Below are 14628 nucleotides of genomic sequence, written 5' to 3'. Positions count from 1 at the left end.
TATAGGACAATGAAGCCATTGTGACATCACTGATGAGGTTGGCTCTTAGGCATTGGTGGAATGAAGCATTACGACATCACAATCTCAGCTCTGGTGTGTTACTGCCTGGTACTTCAGACCTGGGTTGGCCACTGTTGGAAACAGGATACTGGGCTTGACGGACCTTCAGTCTGTCCCAGTATGGCTGTTCTTATGCGAGCCACGCAGAAGGAATCCATTCCATGTTTTCAACTCCTCTTTCTCTAGAGAGTGACTTACTACTAATCATTTGTATAGCTCTACAAAACATACGCTGCGTTGTACATGAAAACAGAAGAGCGAGTGAGTCCCTGCTCAAAAGAGCTTACAATCTAGTCAAGACAGACAAACGGAACAAGATACATCAATACACAGGGCTCAAGTGGGGGAATGAGACGACAGATATTGATGCTTAGAAACTGGGCTGGCATTTGGAAATGAAGCAGCTTCATAGAAGTGGGCTTTGAGTCTAGATTTGAAGACTGCCAGAGACCAAGCAGGCAATAGCCCTATTTATCCATATCAATTGGAAACATTTCTGGAGCTCAAACATTTCCCCTATGTGTTATAACAATAGATCATTCTTCATACCCTTGAGGTTTGACTGACATCAAAATCTCAGTTTTGACTCGAACTTCCTGATTGAAGCTACAAGCAGGCAGAATGACTCACCTATGCAGGCAGTCCCCAGATTACAAACATCTGACTTAGGTCGGACTCGTACTTACAAACGGAACAGCAGCAGATCAGCTGATGTCAACTTTCCATTCCAGTAGAGTAGTAGATGTAGGCTTTTAGCTGCATATGTTGGCTTTAAGCAGATCAGTTGATGTTGGCTTTCCATCCACTCTTCCCCACTACTTGAGCGTCCACCCCCCCTCTTTAAATGTTTGACAGTGCAAGCTGCATTTTCTACCAGCTGGTCACACAAGCGTGACTAATGTCACATCCTGGTCCCGCGACCGGGAAGTGACATTAGATGGAAGCTGATGTCGGCACGAGCAACAAGTGGAAGATGCTGCTTGCACCAGCATACATTTAAAAAGGTACATGGAGGATGGGGGGGGGGGGGTGTTAGAGCAGAGGAGAGGCATTTTCCATTCCGGTAGGGACTTTCCATCCCTGGGTTGGCAGAGCCTGATGTTGGTAAATTCTGGTGTGAAGGCAAAGGGAAGCAGTGGAGGAGGAGAGAAAAGGCCTGGTACTGGTGAAGAAGCATAGGGGAGAAGTGGAGAAAAAGAAAGGCCTGGTCTGGAGGCAGACAACTGCGGAGGAGGAGAAGGAAGGCAGAGCTCAGGACCAGGATAAGTGAAATGGCAACGGCTTTCTTCAGTACATTCCCCAGCATTGCAACACCTGCCCACCCCCACCCCAGGTCTGGCATCTCACGTTGGTCCAGAATCAATCTGTTTCCCAGTAGCAGCAGTCTAAAGACAGGCCCCAGGCCTTCCTTCTGCTTCATCTCTGATGCAGTTTCCCATGGGCAGGATGCAGCAGAGGGAAGGCCCAGAGTCTGGGAGAAGGCAGCCCGTCTTCAGGCTGCTGTTGCTGGAATCCATGAACTGTTCTGTGGCATTAAATCTGCAGTCATCTCTCCATCATCATCATCCAATTAATGTTACATCATGCACCTCCCCTTCCAGTATGCAGATCAGAGAAGAATGAAAGCAAGTGAAAACCTCCTATATTTTCTTTCTATTTAAACTACAGTACTTTCTACAGAAGAGAAAGATCAAGGGAGAAGGACATGTTTGGGAAGATCAAAAGAACTAGGCGAAGAGGGTGACATGCAATCAGATGGCTGGACATGTTGAAAACAACCATGGGGATGACACAAAACCGATTTCTTTTTAGATCTGTAACTTATCAAGTCATTAGGACTTCAACACAAGTCAATGGAGGGGGTAGGAGGGGGTTAAATGGCTTGCCAACATCAGGAGGAGCAGTGGTGGGATTTGAACCCTGGCTTTTGCTCTAACCACGAGTCTAATCTTTCACTCCTCATGAGGAACAAGACATCACACAAAGACACACATGATCCCGATACTCCATCACCTCTTACTTCCTACCCTTGGGAAGGCGCTCTGTTCATCCAGAAGAGATAAGATTCCCATCGGCTTTGCCAGGAACAAATCCTAGAGTAAGAAATTTTAAAAAACCAATTAACTAAAAAAAATAATAATAATTGCAGGAAACAGATTCACATTAAACCAGATGTGAGCTTTGGGATGCTAGTGTTTCATTAACAGTGTGCTGAACTCTTGTGCACAATCTAATCTAATCTTCAGTTTATATACTGGGTCATCTCCCGAGGGAGCTCGACTCTGTTCACAATTGATTAAATTAGAATGACATCAACTGTGAACCGAGGGGGGGTTTCCATCATTTAATAGAGAATTTTTAAGGTGCAGTAAACTGATGTAACCAAACCCCCCCGCCAGAAAACCACCTTCCCCCCCCAAAAAAAAAAACACCATACAAAAAAAACCCTCTGTGGAGTGACGATGTTCCTAAATGGACTTTATTTGAAAGTGTCTCACTTCCGGCTCACCACACAATTCTTTCCCCCGTACTCACCTTTTTAGGACCCCCCAGGTTCCCCTGAAGAAGACTTTTTGTCGAAATGCGGACTGTGTTGGGTCCTGTATCCCTAGCAGACTAGGTCCTTTAAGACTCTTATGTGGATTAATTATTTTTATGTGGATGGAATTATTTTATGTGGATGATTTCAGTGTATCTTTGGAACTTTGACACTTTCAAATAAAGTACATTTAGGAACATTGTCACTCCAGAGGGTTTTTTTTGGTTTGTTTTCTCTGGATTTTCTTCTTTGTGGATATTTTGCAGTAAACTGATGTAGCACACACAGATGAATTAGGGTGTACCAAGTCAACTGGCATGCTTTTCATAAACTTGTTAAGGTACAGTAACCAACTGAATCCGCATTTATGACTGTAGTGTGATGGGGCAGTTTGTTTCCTTACACTGAGGTTTATTCCTGGCCTGTTCCGGGAACAGAGACTCCTACACAGTCTCGCAATGATCCATCCTGGGGGGAGGGGAACACTTTTTTGTTCTCTTTGAGACATTTTAAGACAAAGCAGCCTTCTGAAGGTCAAGTCAAGTTTATTAAGTATTTGATTAATCACTTACTCAAATATCTAAGCGATGAACAAATCATTCAATTTACAGATAATACAGGGGTTATAAAACACAGATGGACACTGAACAAAACATTAAATTAATGACTAACAGAATAAACAGAAAAGGAAAACAAAGGGAAAGGCAGAGTAATGAAATACAATAATAATGATAGAAAGAAGGATGATTATGGCGAGACGGTGGGCGAGACATTGGCCTCCAGTGACCACAACATGGTATGGTTCGATCTTAGAAAGGTCCTCAAATTCAAGGACACAAACTTCCAAGACATGGGTTCCTTTGTTCACCAGGCGCTACAAAGCCAAGCAGAAACCAATAATCCAGAACTCCGCAATTAAATTAATCTATAAGGCTAAAAAATTCGATCACGTCACACCCCTGCTCAAGAAAGCACATTGGCTCCCAGTAGCACATAGAATAGTATTCAAACAATGTCTGCTCATTTTTAAAGCTTTAGAACATAAAACTCCTGCTTTTATATTTAGACTTTTAATTCCCTATACTTCCTCTAGATCTCTTAGATCTCAAGATCAGCAACTTTTAGCTATTCCCTCACTAAAAGTCATTAACACAAGGCGTAACACTATCTTTTCTATAACAGCTCCTCAATCTTGGAACAATCTTCCATTGTACATAAGACAAGAAAAAAACTTAACAAAATTTAAGTCAGAACTTAAAAGTTTTCTTTATATTGACGCCTTTAATAACTGATCTTTTTTTTTCTTTTTTCTCCGCATCCATAATTCAAAAGGTCAATTGTCTTTGTCCCCCTTCCTATTGTTTTTCCCCTGAATTTAAATTTGAATTAGTAATTTTTTTATCGAATGTAACCATTAAATATTTTTCCTTTTGTTTCACTATAGCCTATTTAAATTACCTTTAAATGTATGTTATTTATATTATGTGTATTTTAGATAATTGTATGTTTAATTTAATAATTGTAAGTATGTCTCCAACTATTTTACTTGTACATCGCCTTGAATTTTGAATTGGCGATTAAACAAAATACCTAATAAACTTGGAAACTTGGAAACTTGGAATAGCGTAGAAGGAATGTGGTCGTCTCTGAAAGCCACCATACAGGAAGCAACAAACCGCTATGTTAAATCAGTAAGTAAAAGGCGAAGGATCAACAAGCCGCAGTGATTTACTGAGGAGATCTCGGACCTCATCAAGGAGAAGAAAAAAGCATTCATCTCTTACAAACAATTGGGGAAACAGGACTCTAGAGCAGACTACCTGACCAAGTCAAAAGCCGTCAAAACAGCAGTCAGGGAGGCTAATTTCCACATGGAGGAGTCTCTAGCAAAGAACATCCAGAAGGGAGATAAATCCTTCTTCAGGTATATCAGTGACAGAAGTAAAAACTCAGGCGGGATAGTACGTCTCAGGAATCCACTAGGAGAGTATGTGGAAAAGGATTCGGAAAAATCCCAACTATTAAATGAATACTTCTGCTCAGTATTCACCCGAGAAGCGCCGGGACTTGGCCCTCAGCTACAGACAAGGGTTGGCTCAGTTGACCCGTTTAGAAACTTTGAGTTTACGCCCAGCAGTGTCTACGATGAGCTGTCAAGGCTTAAGGTTAACAAAGCAATGGGGCCTGACAACCTACACCCCAGGATGCTTAGGGAGCTGAGTGATGTCTTGGCAGAGCCACTGTCCGAGCTCTTCAACCTCTCCCTTAGTACAGGCACCATCCCGTTAGACTGGAGGACGGCTAACGTCATTCCACTCCACAAGAAAGGCTCAAAGCTGGAGACAGCAAACTACAGACCAGTGAGTCTAACATCGATAGTGAGCAAACTAATGGAAACCTTAATCAAACGCCAATTGGATAAGATCCTGGATGAGGAGAATCTACGGGATCCCCGTCAACATGGATTTACTAAGGGGAGATCATGCCAATCCAACCTGATCAGTTTCTTTGACTGGGAAGCTGGATATTGGGGAGTCCCTGGACATTGCGTACCTGGACTTTAGCAAAGCATTCAATAGCGTACCACACCGCAGGTTGCTGAGCAAGATGAGTTCTATAGGATTAGGTGACACATTGACGAAATGGGTTGGGAACTGGCTTGGAGGTAGGCTTCAAAGGGTAGTGGTAAACGGCACCCCCTCCGAAATGACGGAGGTGATCAGTGGAGTGCCACAGGGCTCAGTCTTGGGCCCGATCCTATTCAAACATCTTTATAAGGGATCTGGCAGAAGGGCTTCGAGGTAAGATAACATTATTCGCCGATGACGTCAAACTAAGTAATGTAGTGGGCAAATGCACAACGGACGAAGATTCAATGCCCAACAAAATGATGCACGATCTACTCCTACTGGAGCGCTGGTCTAGGACCTGGCAACTCAACTTCAATGCCCAAAAATGCAAAGTTATGCACCTGGGCAGCCAAAATCCAGCTGTCCCTGGATAACAACTGTTACGGTAACTGTGCTTTATCCCAGGACAAGCAGGCAGCATATTCTCAACAGTGGGTGACCTCCAAACTAAGCATAATGGGATGGAGGGAGAGTTGGCAAGTTAAGAAAAAAGATTTTGCAAAACAGGTTGGCCAAAATGGCCATCCCTTCTGGAGAAAGTATTCAGACAGTAATGAGAGGTGAATGTATGAACCGAGGACCAAGCCAGCCTTGCAGATTTCCTCAATAGGAATTGATTTGAGGAAAGCTACAGACGCCGCCATTGCTCTAACTCTGTGGCCCGTGACTCGACCCTGCAGAGGGAGACCAGCCTGAGAATAGCAGAAAGAGATGCAAGCAGCCATCCAGTTGAATATGGTTCGCTTCGAGACAGGATGCCCCAACTTATTTGGATCGAAGGAGATGAAAAGTTGTGAGGCTGTTCTGTGAGGTTGAGTTTGTTGCAAGTAGAAAGCCAAGGCACGTTTACAGTCCAAAGTATGGAGCGCCACTTCTCCAGGGTGAGAATGAGGCTTTGGAAAAAATATTGGAAGAACAATAGATTAATGTGAAATTCTGGAGACAACTTTAGGCAAAAATTTTGGATGAGTACGGAGGACCACTTTGTCATGGTGGAAGACTGTGAAAAGTGGATCCGCAACCAAGGCTTGTGACTCACTGACTCTTCGAGCAGATGTGAGGGCAATCAGGAACACCACTTTCCAAGTAAGATTCTTAAGATGAGCCTTGTTAATTGGTTCAAATGGAGGCTTCATCAATTGAGCCTGGACGACATTGAGATCCCAGACCACTGAAGGTGGTTTGAGTGGTGGATTAACATTAAAAAAAGTCCTTTCATGAAGCAGCAAATCGCATAGAGATGGACTCGGATAGATGTAGACTGGAGTCCAGATTGTGATAAGTGAAGTAAATAATCCAAAACAGAAGCCAAGGAGGTAGACATTGGCCCCATTTGGCGAGTAGAACACCAAGCAGAAAATCTAGTCCATTTCTGACCATAACACTGCCTAGTGGACGGCTTTCTGGAAGCTTCCAAAATGTCCTGTACAGATTGAGAAAACTGTAGAGAGTCAGATAGGTTGAAAGGTACCAAGCTGTTAAGTGTAGAGACTGCAGATTGGGATGAAGTAAGGACCCTCGACTCTGAGTAAGCAGAGAGGGAAAAACTGGTAGAAGCAGAGGCTCCCTGGTACTGAGTTGAAGTAGAAGGGAGTACCATGGTTGTCTGGGCCACCGAGGAGCTATCAGAATCATGGTGGCATGTTCTGTCTTGAGTTTGACAAGAGTCTTGAGAATCAGAGGGAATGGAGGGAAGGCATAGAGAAACTGACCCGTCCAGTCCAGGAGGAAAGCATCTGCCTCGAGACGCTGGGGAGAGTATATCCGGAAGCAGAACTGAGGCAGCTTGTTGTTGAGGGGAGATCAAAGAGGTCTATCTGAGGGGTCCCCCACTGAGCAAACACCTGACTTAGAGGCGAGGAATTGAGTGTCCATTCATGAGGCTGCAGAAGATGACTCAATTTGTCCGCCAGACAGTTGTGCTGACCTTGAATGTATACAGCTCTGAGAAAGATGTTTTGATGGATTGCCCAATCCCAGAGCTTCAGAGCTTCTTGACAAAGGGAGTGAGATCCCGTACCTCCCTGTTTGTTGACTTGGTTGTCCATCCAGACAAGGACTACCTTGTCATGAAGAAGGTGTTGAAAAGCTTTGAGAGCATTGAAAATCGCTCTGAGTTCCAACAGATTGATGTGACAAAGACGGTCTGCGGGAGACCAATGGCCTTGGGTATGGAGACTGTCTAGATAGGCTCCCTATGCTTAGGTTGACAAGTCTGTTAGAACCTTCTGATGAGGGAGAGTGTGGAAGAGCAAACCTCTGGAAAGATTGGAAGAGAGCATCCACCAGTAGAGAGACTGCCTCAAAAAAGGAGTTACTGTAATTTGTTGAGAAAGTGGGTCGGTAGCTTGTTGCCACCGAGATGCCAGGGTCCACTGAGGTATGCGAAGGTGAAGTCTGGCAAAAGGAGTCACGTGAACTGTAGAAGCCATGTGACCGAGTAGAATCATCATTTGTCTCGCTGAAACTGATTGGAGATGACACCTGATAGCAAAGGCGAATGAGAGCATCTTGGCGTAGTGGAGGCAGGAACGCTCTGAGCCTGACAGTGTCTAGAATGGCCCCTATGAACTGAAGAGACTGAGGGGTGCAACTGGGATTTTGGAAAGTTGACTTTGAACCCCAGACATTAGAGGAACGTAATAGTCTGTTGGGTCGCTGCAATAACCCCTTGCTGAGAGGGGGCCTTGATGAGCCAGTCGTCCAGGTATGGAAAAACTTGAAGACCCTGGGTACAGAGGGCTGCAGCCACCACCACCAGACATTTCGTGAAGACTCTGGGGGATGAGGCGAGTCTGAAAGGAAGAACTCTGTATTGTAGATGAAGATTCCCCACCCAGAATCGTAAATATTTGCGAGAGACTGGATGAATCGGGATATGAGTGTAAGTCTCTTTGAGATCCAGAGAACATAGCCAATCCCCCTGATTCATCAGGGAATATAAAGTTGGTAAAAAAAGCATCCAAAACTTCTCTGACTTTAAATTTGTTGAGAGCTCTGAGGTCCAGAATGGGTCGCAAGTCCCATGTCTTTTTTGGGACTAGAAAATAATGGGAATAAAAGACCGTGTCCTGCTGGTTCAAGGGAACCTCCTCGACAGCTCGAAGGCAAAGAAGAGCCTGAGCTTCCTGAAGAAGGGAAGTTGCGACGAATTGGAAGGACACTTTCTATGAGGGAGATCTGGAGGCACTTGAAGAAAGTGAAGTGAGTATCCCTCCCGAAGGATGGTGAGAATCTAGAGATCTGAGGTGATCATCTCCCACTGGTGATAAAAATGGTGAAGACAACCTTCGATGGGCAGAAGAGAAGGCTGATGGAGGGAGGTTAGGATGCTCAGACTGGGAATGTCAAAAAGACTGAGCTGGTTTAGCCACAGCAGGAGTCTGAGCTTTCTGCTGTTGTTGTTGCTGTGGCGGTCTAGGCGGAGGCCTGGAGAAAGCCGGTGTTGTTTTTTGAGGATAACGACGTAGTGGATGTTTGTATGGCCGAACAGGAGGAGTCTTAGGCTTCGGCTGAATCAAGGAAGCAAAAGAGTGCTCATGTTCAGAGAGGCGCTTTGTAGCAGCTTCAATGGAATCATCAAAAAGTTCATTTCCCTGGCAAGGCAAGTTCGCTAGATGGTCCTGCAGATTGGGATCCATGTCAACAATGCAAAGCCAAGCTAGGCAACGCATGGCTATTGCAAAAGCAGAAACTCTGGAAGAGAGCTCAAAGACATCGTATGTGGTTTGCAGCATGAAGAGTTGAAGTTGAGACAGAGTTTGAATAATCTGTTTGAATTCTGGAAGACACTGTTCCTCAAGAGCCGGATAAAACTTAGGCATTATTTTGAGGAAGTGATTAAAATAAGCAGTGAAAGTGTAATTGTAATTGAGAATTCTGTTAGCCATCATGGAATTCTGATATAGTCTATGACCAAACTTGTCCATGGTACGGCCCTCCCTGCCTGGAGGGACTGCAGCGTAGAGCTTAGATGGTTGAGCTTTCTTTAATGAAGATTCCACAACCAAGAACTGATAAGACAATTGAGATTTCTCAAATCCCTTACAAGGTACAGTGCGATACCTAGATTCCAGCTTAGATGGAATGGCTGTAATGGAATAAGGAGTCTCCATATTCCTGAAGAAAGTTTGCTTTAAGACAGGAGTCATAGGAAGCCTCAAGGTCTCCTTGGGTGGATGAGGCTTGGTGGATGTCGGCCAAGTACTCAGGAGCGTACTTGGAATCAGAATGGAGGTCCAGCTGAACAGCTTTCCCCATGTCAAAGACAAATCTCACAAATGAGGCAGACTTCGAGGTAGAAGGACCCTCAGGAGAAGGAGAGCGAGACTTAGGAGCCACCGAATAGGAAGGAGAGGCCTCTCTGAAATATTGAGAAGGAGGCTCTGAATCCAGTCGCATAGTCACTGAAGAAGCTCCACTACCTGTGACAGGAGGAGTCAAAAGAGTGCTTGCGCTTAAGAAGCCTCGATGGTGAAGTCCCTGGAGTCCAAGGAACAGAGTGGGTTGAGGCAGGAGGAGAAGGCTCCTTGGAAGCGGACTCAATGGAGGAGTCTTCGACCTGGATGGACTTCGAGGAGAAGCAACCGGTGTGGAAGTTTTGCGAGACCTATGTTTAGGTTTTGAAGAAGTCTCGACAGCCTTTGATAAACAAGGCATAGAAGACTCAGTATCCAGAGGAGGAGAGGTCTTCTGCTTGAGAAAAGACTCCTGACTGCGTTTGGAAGCAAGATGCCTCGAATGCCTCGATCGAGGTTCAGAAGACTGTGTCCCAGGAGGAGGCGAAGAGTCACTGGATATTAAGCGACGAGACTTCCGAGACTTGCCTCGAGGTGCTTCAACAGGAGGCTCAGGCTGAGGCTAAGGCTGGCTCGTAGGAAGCAGGATCGAGGCCGGGAGGAGCTGAGCCATGACCAAGGAAATCTGAGTGGTTAGAATGGCTTTCAACATATCCTCGAACATAAGCACCGAGATGAAGGGATCAGGTCTCGAAGGTGCAGCTGTGCGCTCCAAAGAGGGCGACCTTGAGGATGAGTATTTCCTATGTTTGGAGGCACGCTTAGCTGGAGGTCTCAAAGAGGCTGGCAGGACCATAGGCACGGCCTGGGATGCCTGAGACTCTGGAGACTTCTTAGGAAGGGTACCTGAAGGAGAAACAGGAGACTTACCCACAGATGAAGACTTAGAAGGGACTGCAGGTGAGGCTTTCGAGACCAAAGGTGTTGAGGTCAAGGCAGCCACGGGTGTCGGGGTTGAGGTCTTGGAAGTCGAGGCCGTCCCAAAGCCGAGGTTGAGACCCTCTCAGCAGACTGCTCCATCATGCCAAATAGTTGAAGAATTTTGGCACGGCGTCTGCGAAGGGCTCGAGGTTGAAGGGTAGCACAGCATGAACAAGTGTCAGGGCAATGTTCGGGACCCAGGCAAGCAATACACCAACGATGAGGGTTGGTGAGTGAAATTACCTTGCCGCACTGGCTACACTTTTTGAAACCAGTAAGAGGCCAGGACACAGAAAGAGAAAAGGCCGACGAAAGAATGAGGTTCAACGGTCAGGCCTAGGCCGAAAGGCCGCCAGCCAAAAAGAAACAATTAAAAAAAATTTTTTTTAAAGGAAAAAGAGAAAAAGATATACGGGCACAGCGACTGAGAAAAAGAACAAAGCCGCGGTGCGAGAAGGCAACGAAGTAGCTGCACAGCTGAAATGAAGAGGACTTCTTGGCTCCGCAGAAAACGTTGAACTGAGGTACCTCACAGGAGACACACGCCCTGACTCAGGTGGGAAGGCACTCGCGTATGTGCAGTGCAGCACTCGTAAGCTCTTATATAGATCTTCAAGCAAGTCTGCTTGCAAGGTTGTCCACTGCAGGGCTCCGTCGGTGACGTCACCCACCTGTTGAGAATATGCTGCCTGCTTGTCCTGCGATAATGAATAACATACTTTAATTGATAGGGCTGATGCAAACATGTTCATTGCCTGTACATTCCTGACATATATAAGGTTTCTGAAACAAAAGTGCAAACCAAAATCACATGCTTATTTCATCCACTTAGACTGATCTCAGTTCCATGATCTTATCTCAAGCAAATATATTCCCTCAAGCTCCCAAATTAACTTGAAGTAACCAATGTTCGGTTCCGCTAAAATTATCCCCTTCATGCAACAAAGGGCTCTATAACGTCTCTAAGACAGATCCCAAACTGACCAGTTCCAGAGGAAATTTCTTAGAGGGCAAATCCCAAACAACTGCCCCCAATGTCTCAACTCCCTCCTGTCCCATAGGCTGGTAAAGGCTTCCTTACCAGTATAGGTTGGTTATTGTTGAAGATGATGGTATCCCACGAAATTCCTTCCCGCTCATACTCCTTCTGTTCCATCAGAAAGATGTTCTGCAAAGAAAGAGAGGAATGCAGATACCAAATTACAGGTGCAGACTCGCATAGAAAATGTCACTTAATCCTCCACTGTCCCAGGTACATTAGATAAATTGTGAGCCCAGACTGGGAAAACACTTGAGTGTATGTAAACCGCTTTGAGTGCGATTGTAACACTACAAAAAAGGCAGTACACAAGTCCCCACCACCACCACATGGCCTAGTCAGTCTGTCCACCTACATCAATTTCTAATCCACAATTCCTTCCTCTCTCTCAGAGATCCTCTGTGCTTGAAAGTACAGAAAAAAGGGGTCAGGTATTACAAAAGCACAACAGCAGTCTACGAAGGAAAACACCAAAAGTCCAAAGAATGTATTAATCTGTAGCATGTCCAGTTTACACGTGATTTTAAAAATATCTTATGGTTCTTTCCTGCGATAGTTTACTCTGCATGCATAAAATAAATGTACGTACAGAAAATTGCAGTCACTGGCATTTCGATTACAAGCGTCCTCTCCTGAGCTCTCTTAAAATGCTACTTCTGGACTACAACAAAAGAGTCTGGAAAAGGTACAACTCCTTTTAAAAACTGAAGAAGAAAAATGTGTTCAAAGGAGACGATACCATCTGTGATCCTGTTCCCAACCCAGTTCAACCAGGCAGTACCTACCAGAAACAGCAGGCCACCCTCTGGCTAGACTTGTCTTTTTGAAGATGCTGTCTCCAGAAATGGAGGAAGAACATTGCTTTCCCTGTGAAGCCAAGCATCCTTTTGGCTTTTGCCACTTATCAGACAGATTCTGCTCTTAATTCATGCAGAGAAGTATCTGCCCCTTTTCCAGGCCAAATGCGTGACTTTGCAATTTCTGCATTAAATCTTAATAGCTTTACAAGATACCTCCTCTTATTAACCACACCTTTCAGGGTGTCTATTTTGTAAGAGTTTGGTCCAGAGGAAGGCGGACTTGATATAACACCAACTGATCCTTAATGCCGTAACCTTCCCCTGGATTGACCCCACATGGAGCTGACAGGGATCAGGAGAAGGCTAGACTTGATGTAACACTAACTCATCCCTAATCACCTCACCTTCCCCCAGATTAACCTCTTAAAGAGCTCTAGATCAAAAGACAGCTGAATTCAATGGACCTCTGGCATTCCTTGACTCTTTACATTAAATGTATATTTTGGGTAAAGAAAAAGAATGATGAAATTCCCAAACAGGCACAGATCATCTCATTCCAGTGTCTGTCGGAGCAGGTAAATGATACTCACATGGTTGAAGAAATACTGCAGCTGCTCGTTGGCAAGATTTATGCAGAATTGTTCAAAATGATTTACAGAAAAATTCTCAAAGCCAAAGATGTCCAAGATGCCTGGAAGGAAGACAAGAGAAGAAAAAAAAAAATCAACCAAGAGCTTCTCCTCACATCCTTGCGGGCTGTGGTGTTTGTTAATAAGCATCTCGCACTCGCTGAAAAACCCTGGTCTGTGCAATTAGACTTTTTAAAAAAATGATTAGTGCAGCAAGAAGTGAACCAGAAACATAGAAACACGACGGCAAATAAAGGCCAACTGGCCCATCCACAGTAACCATCATCTCTTCCTCTCTCTAAGAAATCCCAGGCTTTTTTGAATTCAGACACAGTCTCTGTTGAAAGCCAGGATTCAAATCCCACAACTACTGCTTGAGATCTTCAGTAAATCTCTTCACCCTCCGTTGCCCTGGATAGAAAGAGATTATAAACCCTCAAGGGACTGAGAATAGTTTATAGTTTATTATTTACAAGGTGGACTACAACTTTACATATACAATAAAATACGATGTTACAATTAAGTCAATCTTCTATAGGATAGAAATGTCAATGATCATATTTCATCTTACAGAACAAATGACGTCTCAATAATTTTATAAAGGTGCCTCCATCCTTTTGCTGGATCTCACTGCTTCCAGGTGCAATTTTTTTCGTGTCTAAATAATCAGATCAGGGGGGCGCTAGTGAGCGCGTGCACGTATGGCAGCCTAGTGAACTTGCTCCGGAGACCTCGTGCTCGTGCCTCGATCAAACATCACTTTTCTCATACTGTAAGTTTTCCTTTTTCTTGCACAAACTCGTCTAAGCATGTCAGCTACCAAGCCCGGCAAGCGTAAGAACGCTGAGCCTTCCTCTCCGCTCAAACAATGTGCTGGAAAGTCGGAAGACGAATCATCCGCCATCTTGACTGAGCTTCGCGGCATTCGCGAGCTCCTTACTGACACTAAGTCTGACATTGCAGACATAAAAGAAGACCTTGCCAATCTAAATGGCGAATTTACAAAAGCGCTCACTCGCATTGATACCCTGGAATCGAAAGCGGCGGCGACTGATGAATCCCTAAAATTGCTGAGGCGCCAGACAGCACGTGTTACCCTGCTTGAACGGGCTCTTGAAGACGCCGATAATAAGGCCCGTCGTAACGGCTTTCGTCTCCTTGGCCTCGTTGAGGGAAGAGAAGCGTGTGACATGACCGAATTCTTGGGAGCCTTACTACCACAAATTCTCAAATTAAATGAATCTATAAAATTGGATTTTGACAGTGCCTTTCGAGTACCACATCAGCGTCACCAATCCACCAAGTTTCCCAGACCAATTGTTGTGACCATGCTACGCCACAGCCAGACCATGCTCATCATGCAGCATGCCAAGCTGCATGGTCCGATCACCTTTGAGGGCTCTAAGCTGCTCTTCGTACTGGATTTGGCCAAAGAATCTGCTAAAAGGCGCAAACAATTCCTAGCATATAGACCTAAATTAAAGGATATTGGTGCAAAATTTGGTATCCTATTTCCAGCTCGTATGAGAGTGACTTACAATAATAAAACCACAGATTACTCTGATCCTGCTGCTCTAGCTGAGTTCCTGGAATCTGTTCAGCCTTCTTCCATTGATAAGATATGACTGTGATTATGTTTGCCCCTTCACATGACTCTTTTCTAATATTACTCTATGCTGCATGCTTAACGTGACAGGCTTTACCTTGCCTGA

At 44.8% G+C, this 14628-nt stretch overlaps 1 protein-coding gene across 1 annotated transcript in view; it reads right to left on the bottom strand.

Moving 5' to 3' along the window:
* LOC117357067 (myosin-IIIb-like) overlaps nt 1-14628 on the bottom strand; it is a 175968-nt gene that overhangs the window by 69301 nt on the left and 92039 nt on the right. The window contains exons 11-13 of the mRNA XM_033937254.1: nt 12878-12978; nt 11530-11616; nt 2088-2153 (exon numbers count right to left, since the gene is read on the bottom strand). Coding sequence (XP_033793145.1) covers nt 2088-2153; nt 11530-11616; nt 12878-12978 — 254 coding nt within the window. The remainder of the gene's footprint in view (nt 1-2087; nt 2154-11529; nt 11617-12877; nt 12979-14628) is intronic.

The sequence above is a fragment of the Geotrypetes seraphini genome, chromosome 1, assembly GCF_902459505.1.
Source record: "Geotrypetes seraphini chromosome 1, aGeoSer1.1, whole genome shotgun sequence".
Lineage (NCBI taxonomy): Eukaryota > Metazoa > Chordata > Amphibia > Gymnophiona > Dermophiidae > Geotrypetes > Geotrypetes seraphini.
Note: the sequence above shows the minus strand (reverse complement) of the source record. Positions and strands in the feature narration are given on the sequence as shown.